The following is a 19047-nucleotide window of genomic DNA, read 5'->3' as shown; positions in this document are numbered from 1 at the left end:
CTCCATGCGTCCTGGCTTGTCATTTCGTTGTGATGTTCCAGCTCACTTCACCCCTAACCCGTCCCTTTTCACCCTCTCTTTCTCCCTTCTCCCTTCTCCCTCTCCGCCCGTTCATCTTCTGGCCATTCCTGACCTGACACCCTCCCTCCCTCGTCTCTCTTTCACCATACGATACTCGTCTGTTGACATGTCCCGTCCACCGGTTGCTAGGGCAACCAGACATTTCTGCTGACCCGAGCCTCGGTTTGCGTGACAGCGCTGCAGGACGTGCAGCCGCAGGGCAAAGATTAGCGGACGAGTTTGCTGCACCCGTGCATGCACACAGGAAAACACCGGTGCACACACACACACACACAGACACACACACACACAGTGTATATGCATGTGCACTCTTATTGTGCATGCATTTACACCTGCATTTACAGATATGAGCATGCAAACAGAGGTCAAATGCAAACAGACAGAGGACCACGAACAAAATATTCCTTCAACATTTTTATTTTATATTAAAAATAACATTCATTACAGTAACAGTTGTACAACCAATAATTATAATCTGAACCATGTATGCAACAATAATTACACTTGAGAACAAGAGGATTCCACATTCTCCTCTTTTTTCTTTTTCTTTTTTAAATAAGTTAAGAAATAAAGTTTGTTTCTTTTTCCCCTGGAAATCATTTTTTCTAAAAGCATTTATACAATACAGTGTTGGCTATAACTGGCTCACAGCGATCTCTAAAAGCCAGGTCTTTAAGACTTGCTTTAATGTGGATATTCATAGCGTGTTATCTAAGCAGGCATTTATTTGTTATTCCATTCCAGTTTGATCTGGCAGTAGTACAAAATGAGCAGGTTATCGATATTTTCCAGTACATTTAGCTACAGTACACGGTAGAGCACTTCTCTAAACTCGGTGTAGTATGATCAGTGTATGGCTACTCCAGTGTTAGATAATGTTAGGTTCAGACGTTTCAGGATAACAGAAAAGGTTTGGCATTGAGACTCGAGCTGCACTCTCTGTGTTCCAGTTATCAATCCAGTGTAGAAATCCAGTTCTCCACGTCTCCGGTCCCAACTTGAGCTCCACATTTAGTCCCCGCATTGTCCAGCTCGTAGTCAGAGTCCCTTTATCTGCTGAACAGTAAGGAGTAAAACATGCTAAAGGAGCCAATCAATGGCTGCCAACTGCAAGAACAAAACCACCAGTTTAGCTTTCTATCGGCGCCCGATGGCTTCCAATAACCCACGTCAACGGGATTTATTTTTTTTTGGTTCAAACTACTTGAAATCCAGTGTTTTTCAGCGTCCTCAAGTCCGAAGAGTTCATAAGATTGCACTTTTGTTAAATTCCATTAGGCTGGCTTCTCCCTGGCACCTCTGGACGAAGAGCGGTGACTTTCTGTAGAGCTGCCCGTTGAAAACAGAAGCGCTGTCCACCACCTCAAATCCGCCCATAAAGCCTTCAACTGTCCCCCATTTGTGTCTCCGTATTCCTTTGGGGCAATGCTTAATCTTTTGGTTAGCTTCCTGTCGGAGAAAAGAGAGATCAGAAACACATATTGTCATTGTAAATTCCCACAAGTTACACTTTACTTCTCCCAACTTCTGTTTTCCTTGTGTCTGTATTATAGCTGTAACATATTATTAATGTGTGTGGTAGCTTAGATTTCAGAATTAATTTGCTCAAAGCATCAGAGATACTTCCTCAAGTTCAACCCCTCCCCGCTCTCTTAAGCTGCTAAGTCAGAATAACGGCTTCTCCCCTCATCCCTCCGGCCTCCTCCTTCCTCTCACCTTCTGCTCTACATGATCATAGCTCTCATGGCCGCCTTGCTGATACGTTTGCGGTGTTTCCTCCTGCGGCGAGGCGAAGCGGGTCGGAACGGGGCCCGGCGGGCCGCGGGGGACACGGGGGCCGCGGTGGGGAGAGCTGGAAGAGAGAGAGGACGAGACAAGGGAAATTGAAGTCAGTTAGATGTTTACGAGGCTGCGAGAGTAGCCGTGAGTCTTTTGTGACCGACTTTCCGCTCGGCAGCGGGAAGAGGTTATGAAATGTCCCAGGCAATGTGTTTGGGATATGCTTTGTGAGCTGATATCGCTTTGCCACACTTGGAAAACAGATTATACCAGTAGGCTGTCAATTTGGGTTTGAAATAAGCGAAATGCAACTTGTTTGGTTGTCCAGTATCAAGACCGTGGCAATTCAGGACCACGTGCAAACAACAAATAAACTGCAGAAAGACACTCAAAATGAAGTAATTACAAATGCATAATATATCATTTGTACTAACCCTAACCCTAACTGAGCAGTAATACAGACTGGAAGTATAAACAGAGGGTGTGGGACCTCCGTGGTGGCTCAGGCTGTACCCTGAAGGGCACCTGATAGCCTTGAAGCCTGGGAAACAAAGCCCCGTGTGCAGCCTGCAGGTTTGAGTCAAACGCGAAGCGGTGGGAAGTTCAGCCCTCCCGACTGCACAGCTCTCAGGGGGTCGAGGAAGAATGGCAGGACACATGTGGCCATGCTGTTTAGTCATACATGTATACTGGGCCGCTTCCTGCCGGGGGAACTAACACACTGATCTCTCATACGTTAAATTACAATACATGGTCTGACACAGAGGCCGTACACACACACACACACACACACACACAGAGCCGCTATAACAGCTGAAGTGGAAGTTTCCAAACTATTATTTTTGGCTCTGAGCTACGGAGGTGCACCGAGCAAGCTGACAAAAGGCAAAACAGAAGATGTGGTTTACAGATGAAAAGTGATCATAATTTAATTATAGGGCTGCTTTACTTCTGTTATGAAGACTTTTAAGGGATTTACACAGGCTATAGTTGGAGTTCTTTGTAATCTTAATTACTATATTTGTATTTCTATTTTTACAATCCTGTTTTTAATTTCAATACCGAGAGCCTTCATGAATTTATATGCTACACACACACACACACATTTGAGCAGTACCTGTTTTAAATGTGGTCGGCTTTGGTCTTTGCTGAGGATGATGTGGATGAAGGTGACTCTGCTTATCAGGTTCCCCCTGTACCATCTCCAGAAGTTTCTCTTTCCTCTCTTTCTCCGTTAAATCCTCGCCGGTCACCTTAGAGTCTTTTTCCTTCCCTTGATCGGCCAGCTCCGGCCCCGTCGAGTCCCCGCTGTTGGCCGACCCACCGTCCTCCCTCGCGCTCCCTTCTTTTTGACTGACTGTTTCAGTCTCAGTCTGTTTGTGATGTGTGACTGCTGTGATTTTTTGGCTGGTCGCCGAGTCTTTTTGAACGGTAGTTAGAGGGGGAGTGGGGTTTTCTCCTAGTTTGGGGAGCTGGGTCGGGCCGGGAGGCGGGGAGGCGCTGTCTGATTGAGGGGCGTTGAGTCTGTACTGCGTCCTCAGCTCTTGGTCGTCCGCTCCTCCGTAATAATGTGGCTGATGGTGATACTGGTGTTGCTGCTGATACTGCTGTCTCTGCTGATGCTGCAACAACTGTTGCTGCCTCTGTGCATGATCAGCATGGTGCACTTCCCCACCGCTGTTTGGCGCGTGCACACCGCTCTCCTCCCTGCTCCCGTCATACCCGCTCCCCGGCCTCTCCTGCTGTGTACTTCCCATGACGCTGTGCTCACCCCTCGCTTCAGACGGCCAACTGACCGCCCCGAGCACCCCGGTGACCGCCTGGTGCACCCCCGGCTGCATGTGCGTGGGCGCCTGATGCACCCTGGGCTGCGTCCAGTGCACGAGCTGGGTGTAGCTGCCCTGCTGCCACTGCCTCGCCACCGGCTCGCGCTCCTCGGGATGGTAGTGCTGCTGGTTGTGCTTGAGGTCGTCGTGGCGATGGAGGTCAGCCTTGGAGGAGTGAGGCTTGGGCGGAGCGGGGTGTACGGGCTGGGGAAGGGGCAGGGGAATGTGGGCAGATGGGGGCGGCTGCTGTGGCGGAGGCGGAGGAGGGTTCGGGTTGCTCTGAGAGGGGGAGCGAGGGATGGGAACGGAAGACGGCGACGAGGAGGATTGACACCTGCAGCTGACGTGGTCCTCCACCGAGATGATGGCCTTGTCATAATGGGCTTTCCTGTTTATGTACTGAATTTTTATCACCTGGAGAAACAGATAAAGATAAAGAGACACCAGCAGCGTTAGCATATGATGTTATGTAAACCAGTATTTATTTCGTCTTGTTTCATTGCACATGTAATGATCTTATCCAACAGGTATACCAAAGAAATCTGATATCTGATGATTCAAAGCTAATAATCCCATGCCCAAACTTGCTTCCTTCATTGAGAGAGAAATGTTGACTTACCTGTTCTCAGGGTTTCAAGTACATAATCAGGTCCTGCATGTTTATGAATATCCACTCAAGTGTGTGTATCAGTTGAAAATTTGCAGTTACAACACAGATCTTTCAGAGGCGTTTGAGTCTTTCACCCTCGGTTATTAATTTTGTTTTTAATAACAGTTTGTGCACACATATTCAAATAGTTACTTAGAGGAAAAGCTAAATACTGCTCTCATGTCTCTCTGATATACGAAGCCTGTCGTTAGGCGTCAGGAAGACAGGAGAAAATGGGGAAATTCAGACAATATCAGTTCCCAAAATCAGTTTTCTTCCAGCTAAGAGGTGTAAATATTTCTAATCTTTGCTGGTTGCCTGGCAACTGCTCTAGCCATAGCCCCATTCTTGAATTGCTTTATTATCAAACTCTCAAAATCATCAAAATCTTAAACATTAACAAAAGGAATATATAATATGACTACATGATTGTGTTTCAAATCTGGTGACAATCAATAAACAGTAAAATTACAATCCTGAAACCTGCAGCGAACAAGTCTTCAGTGACCACAGCATGGACTGTATAGGCCTATAAATATGTACAATGTGTCACCCAAACTGACGCTATTTTCCCATCTAGCAAGTTTAGCGCCGGAGTCTGTGCAGCACGGTCCGAGAGTGGAGCCACGCAGAGCAGCGATATCGATGACCCGCTTTAGGTAGCGGTTGGAAACTGGTAGTTGCCATGCCAATTATGTCACATCCTGTTTCTATAGCGTCAAATAACAAACTAAAACGAAACTTATCCAAAAGATTGACCCTTAAACGTGCATCAACATTAAATTAACTACCTAAAATGACAGAAAATATATTTGACGTGTATTTTAGTGTTTTAATTTGGCCCAAGTCCCATCCATTAACATGGAGGAGGTGGAGCTTATGACCTATACTGCAACCAGTCACCTTGCTTTGGCTTCACTTTTTGAGGACCTGTTCCACCGTCCATATTTACACAGTCTGGTATGGACCAGATGAAAATATGCAACACATAGCATGAGCCTCATGGACTGTTTACCTGCAGGTATCTGGTTGACGTGACTGTGGGAATACACTGCAGCATCCTGGTGTTGCAGCAGCCTGAACATCGCTGCACCTCCACACATGGCGGCCACAGCAGGAAGTTGGCGTTGCGGCGGTCCAGCATGGACCTTTTGACTTCCATAACCTCCGTACGAACTTTACAGGCTGCCTGTTGGGCCGGCTGCGCCTCCACTGTTCGTAGAGGAAGAGAGAAGTGGGAGAATTAAAGTAGGCGTTTGGTGGAACTTGACGTAAATCTAATCGGGGAGGGGGAGGGGGCCTAAAACAAAGAAGTTGTAAATAGGAAACGACACAAATAGATGTGGAAACTTACCGAGACTTCTAGTGTACCGACCGTGGGTGTGGTTTATAAGAATATCATGCTCGTCTTCTTCTTCTTCTAAAAAAGAAAGAAGGAGGGGAGATTTGAAAGTTAAAGAGGGAATAAAATATTAAAACTTAACATTTTCCTTCTTTATCTGGACACTGGACAACATCGAACGGGCACTTTCACAAGAAGTGTAGAACACTTGAGGCAGTGAGGGCAGTTTTTAGCCAAGCTCATTGTTCACTGCACAAAGGAAGCCATTTTTTTTCCCCTCTCTCTTGCTAAAACAATTAGGCTATTTTCTGCCATAATTTGTCTCGCCGCTGTCAAGAATTCTGCGACGAGGAGATATGAGATGTTAAATATAACTCATGCGTGTGTACGTGCGTGTGTGTTTGCACTCTCACATATGTCGTCATTTCACACTGTAGCCCCGTAGTCCTAATTATATCCCTGGTGTACATTGCTTGTGGTCACCGTGTGCATGTGTGTGTGCAACGCGCCAATGCACAAGGTGTTATTTGGTTGCCTGTTAGCCATAATTAACTGCCTGGTGCAGAAAGAGAACTGTTTCTTATTGTTTTCTCAGCAGCTTTCTAATTTTATCTGTGCATCTATCTGTGTCTGAATGTTTTGTTGGACTGATTGCCTCCTTCCTCTGACCCGTTTGATTCGGCGAGCCAGCCAGGACTGTTGGCGCTGCACGGTGATAAAACACCCGTAATTAAATAAACTTAAATTGGTGCAGAGAGGATGCAAAACAAAGCAAAAGCTTTAACGTACTTTCAGCTAAACGCTAATGTCAGTGTGCTAAAATTCTCTTAGCAACTAACGTCCTGCAGCGTTTTATTCATCCTTCAAATCTTTCCCATTATCTGCATTAGCAGCAGCAACATTTATCATGAATTCAGCTATCAAAAGTGTTCGCCAGACCGGCAGTTATTACAATCCACCCTAAGGGTTTGTGAATCCCTGTACTCGGTGTCGAATGGATATTCATCCAGTAGTTCTCAAGACAAAACCACAAAAGTGACCCAAATGTGACGCTAAAGAAAAAGCCACTGGATCGCTAAAGGCTTGTCATCTGTTGCAACATTTAAGATGACGCGCAATACGTCACCAAAGGCGGACGGACGATTACGATTAATAACCCAAACATTCCTTGAATAAGGTTCCTAAAACTAACTTGAGTTGAGCCAAAAAAAGAGAGTTCATTTTAAATAAAAACATACATATTTGAGTCACTTCCTTGTGCCCGGTCCCTGAGCATTCTTCCCCCGGCTGGTTCCTCTCTGCGGTCGCTGTTACGTCACCGCATTATTTATGCGTTTGTGGAATTATCACAGCGCTGTCTATTAATATATGTGTGTGTGTGTGACTTGCCAAAACCTCTGAAGGTTTTAATGCGTTTTTTTGTGGCTGTGTGAGTTCATTTGGACTGTTTGGGGTGGGGTTGGATTCGCTCTCGCAGAAAAAAACAAAACAAAAAAAAACACAATCACACACGTCCATAATTCAAATCCTGGTGAGGAATCCAGAGCAGGCGAACAATGCAACGACCTTGTGGTGGAAGTTTCTCTCCCCCCACCCCACCCCACCCTCCACCCTCCTCTCTCTCTGTCTCTCTCTCTCTTTGTCTCTCATCCCTCCTGCTGCTGTCTCTGGTAAATATTGCCTTAACATGGTGCTCGGCATGTACGCTGATACTCTCTCTTACTGCATTCCTCTTTCTTCAGGGCTCTGCACACTAGATCCACATGCCTGCCTCCTCCACGTCCGTCTTATTAGTGTCTGTGTGTGTGTGTGTGTGCACATGTGTGAGTGGTGGTCATTATTAGTACCTATTGCGTTTGTCTCCTGCTGCAGCAGCAGTTTCAGATCTTCCACAGAGGAGATGGGAGAGTCCCTCACCAGGTCGACCAGCGATGGAGGGAGCGGATCACCCTGGAGACAAGACAATTATTGTGACACGTTATTACTTGCTTCAGACAACAACAACAACAACAAAAGTATTTGCATGAGATGAGCCGCTAAATCTTATGCAGGTAATTAAAGTGAATTGAATCAGTTGCTGCGTCCCAGTTCAGGGTTTGGATCCACCAGAATCTGCACCTCTAGCGAGTCGCAGACCCATTTGTCTTTATTGCCACTCAGGCCTTTTCTGCTATGCGACATTACGTGAGGTGATTTTTTCAGACTTCATGCAGCAAGACTCTCCAACATACTGTGTATATGCGTACTTTCCAAGATCTGTGAATGTACTTTGATATGTAAAGCGAATGGAGTTTTCCTGTGAGGTGATTTCTCCCAATTAGCATCATCCAACTGAATTAAAAAGGCTTCTTCTTCTTTTTCATAAAAATCTGGATGTTCGTCACAGAACACAGAGAATAAAAGCTACCCAGTATTCCACAAGTAACCGCTGGCCTGATGCAGAAAGACTCAGTCCTGATCAGAATCTATCAGAGTCTATCATTATTGGGGCATGTTTCATACGATACAGGAAAAAAAGAAGTATCTCTGCAAGCAATTGGATCGTCCTACAACCAATCAGAGACTTGTTGTTGTAAACAAAACATGCTCATGTGTGATTTGCCATCACTTGTTGCCCAAGAACTGTTCCAATTCAAAGTTTTTGCCCCTCCTGTTCTAATCAAGGATGCAACAGGAGGTAAATTGTGTGAAGTTAGGACAGCCAGGTATCCCAGAATGCATCTGGGCCGTGATGTTGTTTCAAATCCATAGTGATCACACAGCGCCCTCATGTCCTACACAGTCTGCACTTCATAATCAAATCAATCAAGTCCAAATTACCAAACGTACAAGCCTAAAGTCTGCATACTTGGTGAATGCCCAAAATCAACTCCACAAACTCCAAATCGTAAGGCTTCTGCCCGAATTTTTTCACCAGGGCATAATTAAGATAAGATAAGATCAGATAAGATAAGGCTACAATCTCACTGAACTTGTTCTAGTTTATCACTTGTCACTTAAACTCTGCAGGCTGTTTGGCTAAACTTTAAACTGAACCTAATTAGTCGTGTTTCTCTCCGAGGCTAGAGTTCTTATTTATGAAGGAAGTGCAGGTCCAGTCTGGGCTTCAAGTCCAGGGCCCTGAACTGTGACACAGTTATTTCACACAGGGGCAGGGAGTGGCCTCATCGCAGGGGAAAGAATGTGTCCATGGGAAGAAACGCTTAAGCGCACAACAAATATACAACATAACACAAGGGCTTCCTGTGTTGTTTTTGTTAATTTTCTTCTTCGTCTCAAACGAAAACGCACCAAAAGTCCGCGGGGACTGAATGAAATGGGAGGGCTGCAAAGATCCCCGACAACAACAACGAATACTTCCTCATAGCTGATCTAGTTTTTTACCACTCTGAAATATCGATAGCAAGTGTGCGATGGGGAGAACACGAGGACAAGAAGAGAGAAGAAAAAAGGAAAGGGTTCTGGTGTGTAATATCTCAGACCTTGATCTCCCGTCAAAACTTGCTCCAGTTTCACTTCCTCCTTCAGAGGAAATGATGTTTGGTGATTGGTGTTTGTTGCCGCTGTTGTCACTCTCTCCCTGTCTGTTTACCCACAAACACCACTGTTGCTCCCGATGTGATTCAGGAAATTAGCCTCTCTTTCATCACTCTCTCTCTCTCTCTCTCTCTCTCTCTCTCTCTCTCTCTCTCTCTCTCTCTCTTCTTTTTTCTCACTTTCCTTCTGCCTGTCTCACCCATTTTTTTGTTCTGTCACCTCAGCTGCTTCAGCACCAAAAGCTCTGAAAGGGATCAGCGTTCTTTAACGAGATTACCCTCATAATAAAAGTTGGAAGGGCGGGAATAGGCTGTAAGAAATTGGAAACACAGGCAAACAAAATGATGCAAGGGAAGCAATTATCAGCCATAAAAGAGGAGGAATGTGATGTTTATCTTTTAATGAATGCCGTGAATGCAGGAATCCATTACGGATTCAGTGTGGCGGATTTTAAGGAAAGCCTCCTGTGGTTTCCGTATGCAGATCAAAGGCAGATGACTCAGGAGCCTGTGCCACATTTTGCTCTGGTTGGCTGGAAGCTGATACTATCTCAGGGCAGTTGGAACAACATTTCATATAGTCACATGCCAGAAAAATGCCAAAACAAACTAAGGAGTGTTAAGAATATTCCCCGGAGGAAGGAGAGAAAAGAAAAGACGTTAATCTCGTTTCTTTGATAATGACACAATATGCATGGATGCAACATGTTTACTGTAACTCGTTAAACCTAATGTCCACCGTAAAAAGGTAGACAGGGGTCACACTCCTCTTAATCTTGCAAAAACTGCCTCCCTACAGTTTTATTTTAGTGTCCAAGCTTCTGTTGCTGTGGTTTTATGAACCCTGGTCATGAATGCAAATGTCCCCAAACTGTGGACATTACCAGCGATTTCAACAGGAAGCGATCTCACTGATAAGAGGTTATTCTGCACCCTGACATTCTATTAATGACACGAATTTGAATTAAAAGTAGCAGGAATGTTGATTTGCCTGATCGGTGTCATCTTATACATGTGCTGGGACCGGATGCTAACGTGTCATTTAAGCGCCTGCAAAGATTATATGACTTTGCACTGTAAATAGTTTCATGTACTATTATATACAACGATCAGGCGTAACATTATGACCACCTTCCTTAATATTGTGCAGGTCTCCTTTGCGCCTCCAAAACAGTTGGGACTCATCAGAGAATGGACATGGGCCTTCAGAGGATGCCCTGTGGTGTCTGGTAACAGAATATTGTTAGTGGGATGCTTTTGGGGGGAGGGGCCTCTGTGGATCATCCCACAGATACTTGATCAGTTTGGGATCTAGTGAATTTGGAGGCCAGGTCAACACCTTGTGCTGTTCTTCATGTTTTTTTTGACAAAAGCGTTTTTGTGGGTGCATCCTGCTGGGGATGGCTGCTTCCATCAAGGAGTGTCATTGCTATAGGGTGGGGGTACCTGGTCTGGTCTGGTCTAGGTGGGTGCTACATGTCTAAGTAACATCCACATGAATAAATGCCAGGTCCAAAAGTTTCCCAGCAGAACAATGAATTGTCACAAGACGGTCAATGTTATTTACTTCTCCTGTCAGTGGTTTTAATGTTGTGGCTGATCTGTGTTAAAGGCTGTTGTGCTACCTAGTCCAAATACTTTATTATAGATATAGACAAGTCGAAAACCTGTAGGTAAATATTCTTCTCACTGTCTCTACACTAGCACGATTTAAAATGTATTTCCTCATCACGTCCCTCTCTCTCAGCTCCTTTCCAGGTCTCGCTCTCTCCTCTGTCTGCTTTGTGGGCGGCGATGGCTCAGGACACCTGGATGACTTTCACGAGCCATTGGCTGACCTAGTTGAGCAAACACACACACTCACTCGCGCGCAAACACACACCCGGGCCGTTTCTCTTCCTGTTTGCTCGCAGATGCTCAGCCACTTAACCGTCTGCCCAATTTGTCCAGAGAACCTCTCCCACTCACACGGTTTTCACTCCGGCGCGAGCTATCATTACCGATCGCACACACAAAAAAAAGAAACTCACGCTTACAAATTAGAGAGTGGAACACACGGACACGAAACAGTTTGTCGCACGGGCTACAACGACTGCCTCTGGAGCAGGAATTGGAAAACAAGTTAATAATAGTGGTTAGAGTTCAAGATCCTTATTTGTTATCTAACGCACAAACACACACGCGTGCACAAAAATACACATATCGAGTTACTTTTAGCATTTGTGGAGCCCATAAATGGCTTCTCTGCTCAGTATTGTTACGCGAGGTTTTGTGTCTTTCATGCACTGCGATGAGTGTGCATAGCTGTTATTAGAGCGTCCGGTGGCGTGCCATGATCCACACACACTCATTATGAAAAAACACATACACACACACACACACTGCATGGGTCCTTGGAGAAAGCCTGGGAGGCAAAGGGATTGTATGGAATGTTTGAGTAGAAAGCTGAAGTGTAATGGAATGTAATTATGGGGCCGACTGGCTGCACACACACTCTCTCGGTCTCTCACACACACACACACACACACACACGGGAAGAAAAAGTATATCCACACAATAACAGTGACTCACAATCTCACCACGGTGTCCCGGCACATGCCTACTTTTATCAAAGATATGGCAGCCTACTGCTAACTCGATAGTCTTGCCCCGGAGCTCGGTGGAGACTCGACGCACAAATATACACACCAGCAGAACAGACAAGACGCCCCGACCCACCTGCCGCCGCCTCCCCCGGCTGGAGGGAGGAGGGCACGGGTGATGGATGGAGAGACGACAGAGGAAAGTGCTGCAGCTGCACAAGTTTGGATCAATACCATGAGCCAAGTCTGGATTTTTGTGCACCTTCACACGAGGAAGTAAACCCCCCCACTAAACATTCAGCAGCAGATCGTCAGATAATTTCAGACCCCTGTCGAGAAGAAAATGGTAAAACATTGTTTAAAAGTTAAGCCGGCTGATCTAGCAGATACCGTTAGTGGCGTATAGTACCAGCGGCTGCCTCAAAGCAAAAGGCTTCCATTGGGCGCTGGGAGGCATCACTGGAGGACTTTTAAGTGTTGCAGCCCCAGGAGCTAGCTGTTTCACATCGAATTCAGTGTATATGTGCAAGATTATAATTGTATTTGCTTAGCAGAGTAGTATTATAGTCACAGAAAGCTGAAAATACATCAGAAATGTTCTTTATTCCTGCCTCCATTTAGATTTGTGCCGATATTTGAAGGGTGTCCGACATACAACAGAACCTTTTGCACATGTCTCCATACATTTTCAGTACATGCACTTTTGAATCTGTAATCTTCTGACTGGGGAAGTTTATTTTTTAAAACCAATATAACTGAGATCTGCAAATCCACTAATCATATTCCTATCATTTCCAACTATCCTCTTGATTCTCCAACTACATATTTCTTCTACATCGGCACCACGCGAGGCTTACAAACAAATACTCTTATGTGCCACTGCGCTTTTCTATCCGACACACATGCACGCCCAGAGGCCTAACCCTCCTACCCCTCCGCCCCAACCCGTCGCACACACACACCAACACAAGCACATATGTCCGCTAACACGTACGCAGCTACACCACGCGTCCAGATGTGCGCACGCACAGATGCACACGCACCCGCTGCACGGCATACAAAGTCCATGAAATCCCTGGCAGATTAGTTGTTGTTCTTATGTAAAATGGATCAAGCCACCGGGCAGCGGTGGTAGGAGCAGCAGCGGCGGCAGCAGCAAATCATCCCAGCTCGCCTGCAGAGACAATGGTCCCACAGCAACCTGTTCAAAAGCCACCAATCTGCAGTTGTGATTTGAACAGCGGATGATTAAAGAGTTTGAGGTCTGACCTGATGCGTGAGTGCTTTTGTGTAATTCGACTCCAGGTCCATTTAAGTGGATTTAAAAATGAGCCCTAACTCCGCGGGTGTTCATACTTGCATGTCTGTTTGACAGCATATTGTATAAGCAGCAGCAGCAGCAGCAGCAGGAGGGTTGGACTGGATTACACACAACAGCTGACAGAAAAAGTTGTTGTTTTTTGTTATCTCACACATATTTTGATAATGTTTCTGGATGCACGTATTACATCAACCTTTGAGAACCTGTAATGTCATGACTTTGCTGAATAATCTGTGTGTGTGTGCGTGTGTGAAGTCTTCCACCGACAGATGTGGCTGAGCTAAGACAGGCAAAGACGTCTCCATACTTCCTGGACTAAACATTGTGTCAAGATGAGGATTAAAGTGTCACAGAGTACTCGTACATCATCCCGAGCTTGCCCCACACTTAACATGATGGCCCGTGCTTCTTGGAAACATGGAAAATACGCCATTGGTGCTACCTTTAGCTTGTAGCTGCATCACGTGACCACAGCCGAGCATGCTAATGGCCCCACAGATCGTCCGGCAGACTAAAGGGTCAGAAGTTTAACTCCCATGACGGCGAGCGTCCACCCAGTGCCCTCGCTTTAGCTGCAGCTGCTCTGTCACTGCACGCGGCGCAGTGTCTTGTCTGAGCGGCGTGCAGTGGGAGGGAGCATTGTGCACGCCACTTGTCGGTTCAAGATGCTGTGACTTTGAGAAAAAGGAGACGCCGTGAGGCTTGTGCGTGTGTGGCAAACCGCAGAAGTAGAACAAAGACAAAACTGAGGTTCTGTCCGTTCATACGGGGACAGCAGAGCTAAGAATACACATAGATATGCCTTGGGCAGTGCTAACCAGGTAGAACACTGACATCTAAAAAAAAACGTTATTTTGGCTCGGTCTAGTTATTGTGACACTCCAGAGATCGCATTTCCTTTATCCGTAATCACTTTAGATCTTAACCTCAGAGGTGGAACATCAGAAAATGTGTTTGGGAAGACACCAGCGGCGTTTTTGTGTCATTTGGATGTGAGGTCGTCTGACAGTTCACCCACATGACTGACAAGTGTTGGGGACGTGACCAGCTGAGGCCGGAACAGCAGAACATGTGAAAGCTCATTTATCCGTATAATATGCAAACCACGACGAGGCTCACAGCTGATACGAATCACTGGTACACAGAGGAAACAAAGGGTCATGATGTCCACATACAAACTACCATATATTTTCTCAATTCATGACACAAATTCAATGTCTGTTTCCCACATTAAGGTTGATTTGTCCAACTGAAAGAAACCAGTGTCCGTCAGAAACACACAGGGCTAAATAAAGAAACTGCGCTTAACATCCCGGAGGCAAGAAAAATAAGATTTTGGCAGCGGGGCGACAACAGGACCTCGGTTTCCTGGTGAGACACTGAAAACAACAGCTGTGTTGATGGATTCATTTTGACTTCGGCTTCGCACAGTAGTTTAACTCATGCTGCTGGGCCACCAGCCAAGGCGCCGCCTCACCCTTTATGACACCACGACTTCTGATTTTAACAAATCAGGAAAACCACTGTCATGAAAAAGAACGAGCTGCACGGTCACAGAGAAACCAGATGGAATGATTTACAGCACATATGCACACACACGATTGATTTATTGTTTTGCACTCTAAACCGACACAGAAAACATTCGCCCGGCGGTTGTAATCACCTCAGGGGATGATGTACAATTATGTTCCTCAGCAGTGAAGGAAACTCAACAGTCAAGATGTCACACTGATCATGTCACAGTTGATATGACACATCTGAGCCTGAACGTGAACTCCCGGCGGTTTTCAGTTGCAATCACTGAAATCAAATCTCTACAGAGCTTCCTTGAAAGCTGTTGTACTCTCATGCTGGCGAAGATCAGAGCAGGGATCGTGCAGAGAGAGAGTGGTATTCCCATCATCCACACCAAACACATTCAGACGGTAATGAGCCAAAACTAATGATCTTGTCTGTTTTTATTTCTCTTTTACACAGACATCTTTCCCTCCAGTGGAGGTCCAACCACCATTATTTTATCTGAGCCATCAAATGAAAGTTGTTTTTGAAAGTGGAGGGTTTTTCTGATGTTAAAATTAATTGTGGTGATTGATTTCCTTAATGATTGCCACCGTTTTATTAACTCCATCAACAATGCCTTTAAAACCCTGAATTTAATGCTTTATAGATATTCATACAGTAGCCAGCATTGCATGTTAAACCCACGTATCTAAGTTTAACCTCTTCGACTAGAGGTCAAACGGTTCCCGATGCATCCCCCAGGTCTTACCTCAGCACTGCCGAGCCGTAGACGGGCCGCTAAAAACGCAGCCAGCAGCAGCAGCAGGACCCAGGACCTCATGTTGCCGCCCAGCATGAGGAGCCGCAAGCGACCGGCTGGGCATTTAGCACCGCGGAGTCCAATCCCCCGGCTGCACCGAGCCTCGTCCCGGTGTCGTGCGCTGTCCGCTTGCGCAAAGCACGCACTGTTAAATATCCCCAAAATGTGTCACTGCCTGAAGAGCGCCGCTTGTCCAAATGTTTGCTCACGGTGACTCACGCGCAGGCTAGACGTCTGACTCTGTCCATAGCGCCGTTTTGAAAAACTCACTAAAGGAGACGTCAAGGGTAGCCGCGGGACAAGTGCGTAACGCGGGATGCTACGATACGCGAACGAAGCAAACGCACGGTCCCGATTATATCAGTATGCAGCGCAAGAGAGGCTCCTAATAAGCCCCTCCAAATACATAATTAGAAATATTCGTCAGCATGTGCCAAAGTGTTTGATGGGTCCAGTTTCGAAACAAAATCCCAGTCCAAAACGATCAGTCTGTAATCTTCCCTTGATAAGTTGCAGTTATTTGTAACAGTAACGCAGCTTTCTGGTCATAACCGAACCATCGCATCTCCAAAGGTCCGTGCGTAAAAGTTGGTTCATCTTGGAATGGAGCTTCGTGCGTAATTCTCCACTGGAAAAGAAAAAAAAAAGTCAAATGTTTCTCATCCCGTCGCGATTCATTTATGTGCAAAAAAACACACGCGTGTGCTATTACAATGTTATCTAAAGACCCGTCTCAGTGATAGCGACTCTCCGTTTATCGCGCACTTGTCGTCGTTCCCCTCTCCCCTGTGTTCGCTCAGCTCATGCGTTGGATCAGGTTGTTCTCGCCCCTCGCTCCTCTCCTCTCTGGTTGCTTCTTGAGCGGCGAGCAGCTTTTCCCAATAGAAACAGGGCCTCCTCCTCCTCCTGAAGTTTCATGCATCAAGTTAGAAACAGAAAAACGGACTGCAGCCGGAAACGACATGAATCTACAAAATAAAACAAGATACATAAGTCATATTATAATAGTAATAATTGTATTATTCGAATACATGACAATTTTTTGTAGTCGTGGTGATAATATATTTGCTGTAATATATGAATATTGATGCGCAACTGAAATTGGCATTCATCTCCAGTTCTTCTCAGACACAATTGTTTCTTTTATACTGCGACGCTCTCATGCGCATGAACTTTTGCTTTTTATTTTGAAAGTTCTTAACCGGAAGTCCACATTGTCGTGTATCTGACTTGACTCTGGTCCTTAAGTTTGCACCAGGGGCCCTGATCTTTAGCTACTTCTTGAAGGCAGGTCCTGCCACCCATAGCTACTGCCACCTCCTTATTAGGTGGAAGGAAACCTAAGCGACCATGTGTGCTCTTAAAGGGAAAGTTTGGTGACGTGATACGGATTAATTATCACCATTTAAATCAAATATCAAGTTATTATTTATTTATTTTCCACGTAATCATAACCTCTTCAGGTAAAATCTATAAAATCCAAATCTATTACGGATCAGATATGAGTTGTTGTGATAGTTAATGTATTTGCAGACATTACTAGAAGCTGGTTTTATGGATATTAGCTGTGAAAACACTTCTAATGTAAACTACACAAAGCGTATTACATCATCAGCAAATTCAGCTTTTTATAAAGTTATGAGTCAGAGCTGAAGCAAATGGCTTTAAAAAAAAAAAACTCATTCATTGTAATCTGCTTGGATTACTGTTTGGTTTGCAGGGCGGGGGATGACAAACGGAGCAAAACAAAGAGAATGAGAAAGTTCAGACAGTCCCATGACTGCATCTGAAATCGCAGTACTGCGGTTATATATCAAGAGACAGTGAGCGTGAACTACAAAAAAAAACAAAACATCAGGGTTTCACAGAAACATTTTGACGGTACACCGATCAGCCACAACATTAAAACCACTGTGAGGAAAAGTAAATAACATTGACCATCTTGTGACAATTCAGTGTTCTGCTGGGAAACTTTTGGACCTGGCGTTCAGTCATGTGGATGTTACTTAGACATGTAGCACCCACCTAGACCAGACCAGGCACCCCCACCCCATAACAATGACACTCCTTGATGGCAGCAGCCATCCCCAGCAGGATGCAGCCTGATACAGACACACACACAAAAACGCTTGAGGAACAACTCAAAACATGAAGAACAGCACAAGGTGTTGACCTGGCCTCCAAATTCACTAGATCCCAAACTGATCAAGTATCTGTGGGATGATCCACAGAGGCCCCTCCCCTCAACCCACAGGACCCAAAGGCCTCCCACTAACAAAGTTCTGTTGTCAGACACCACAGGACACCCTCAGAAGGCCCATGTCCATTCTCTGATGAGTCACGACTGTTTTGGAGACACAAGGGAGACCTACACAATATCAGGAAGGTGGTCATAATGTTATGCCTGATCGGTGTATAATACTCTTTCCTATAATGATATGACCTCAAGAAACTACAAGGATCAAATGCAGATGTCGTGCATCACTGAAGACATCGTAGAGACATTTGCAGAGTAAACAAATATGACTGCTTCACGCCACCACCGCTGCAGCAGCAGCAGCAGCGTTGTTAATGTGACTCGCTGATGCACGCACATCAAGACATGAATGAAACAATTGTGTTTTTTTCATTCGCACGGCTGCATTCCTGAAGTTATTTGGATTGCAAATGGTGCTGATGTTGAAAGCAAATTGTGACCATCGTGCTGAGATGGCTGGATAACCATCAACACTTTGAATATTTAAAAGTACAGATGCTATAAATAGACTGGGTATACGTTTTTAATCTCCAATACCTCAAGTTGGAAACATTATTACAAGTATTTCCAACTAAATGAGAGCCCTCTCTTGAGTGACAAACCATACAGGTCACACACAAGGGAACAGAGACACATTTTGTCCTGTCTCTCTCTTTAGTTTTTATCTGTTTGTCTCCTTGGATGTCTTGTGAAGTTTTGTCCTCTGTCGCAAAGTGACCTAAATATATTTTGTTTTGAACCCGAGGAGATCGCTGACCAGAAGACAAATCGGCTGCTCGTTTCCAGAGCAGACAGCAAGTGTTTTCCAGGAAGCTGTGCGTTTCGTTTTGGGGTCACGGCTGGATGGGTCGCCATGGAAGCCGGGGTCACGGAGGATTCTTCCTCCGTGCAGAAGGAAGACAGAGGAATCAGGCTTCCCTGGATGGCTATTCCTGGAAGACATGCGCACACACAGACACAAATATCCACTAAAGTAAATGCTGACCTTTTACCTTCATGCAGTGTGACTGGCAGACAAGAGGGGACACTCCGCTGCCACTGACAGGATGAAGTACGAGCCCTCGACTCAATAATGTCCGCGGTGAACATGAAGGGTATGCGTGTGTGATAACTTGAAAGCATATCAGGTTTACAGTGCTGCTCGCTGTCGGTGCTCGGTGTTCAGCGTGGAATTCCTGGTATGCCGGAGAGGAAGGAGATGTACCCGGAGTGTTTGAGCAGGTGAACCAATGTAGAACATATCCTCAGCTTGCACAGCTGTCCGCGACACTGGGAGTCGCAGGTGTGTCGTCATTAACTCTGTTTTAGTGTCACTGCAAAACCCGGAGGCTGCACAAACACATTTGCAATATAA

At 45.5% G+C, this 19047-nt stretch overlaps 1 protein-coding gene across 2 annotated transcripts; it reads right to left on the bottom strand.

Annotated features, from left to right (window-relative positions):
- Window positions 1–516: 516 nt before the first annotated feature.
- pdgfba (platelet-derived growth factor beta polypeptide a) lies at window positions 517–16384 on the bottom strand. 2 transcript variants are annotated; one of them, XM_084573055.1, is made up of 7 exons: window positions 15386–16384; window positions 7525–7627; window positions 5690–5755; window positions 5351–5547; window positions 2978–4100; window positions 1798–1933; window positions 517–1530 (listed from the first exon to the last, which is right to left on the bottom strand). In XM_084573055.1, exons 1-6 carry the CDS (start codon window positions 15470–15472, stop codon window positions 1806–1808), a joined length of 1704 nt encoding a protein of 567 aa, XP_084429181.1. In that variant the 5' UTR covers window positions 15473–16384; the 3' UTR covers window positions 517–1530; window positions 1798–1805. The 2 variants fall into 2 exon arrangements, with proteins under 2 accessions (XP_084429181.1, XP_084429182.1); XM_084573056.1 differs by having other exon boundaries at window positions 5690–5752.
- Window positions 16385–19047: the final 2663 nt, after the last annotated feature.

Source organism: Chelon labrosus (assembly GCF_963514085.1).
Source record: "Chelon labrosus genome assembly, chromosome: 2".
Lineage (NCBI taxonomy): Eukaryota > Metazoa > Chordata > Actinopteri > Mugiliformes > Mugilidae > Chelon > Chelon labrosus.
The sequence above is the reverse complement of the archived record's forward strand: the minus strand, read 5'-3'. Positions and strand labels throughout refer to the sequence as shown.

Bases quoted from the DNA above. Each gene is read 5' to 3' on its own strand.
- pdgfba (XM_084573055.1), bottom strand. From the start codon at position 15,472: ATGCTGGGCGGCAACATGAGGTCCTGGGTCCTGCTGCTGCTGCTGGCT. The intron at 7,628-15,385 runs GTAAGACCTGGG...TCTTGTCTCCAG, and splicing joins TACGGCTCGGCAGTGCTGAG to GGTGATCCGCTCCCTCCATC. The intron at 5,756-7,524 runs GTACTAATAATG...TTTCTTTTTTAG, and splicing joins GCAGGAGACAAACGCAATAG to AAGAAGAAGAAGACGAGCAT.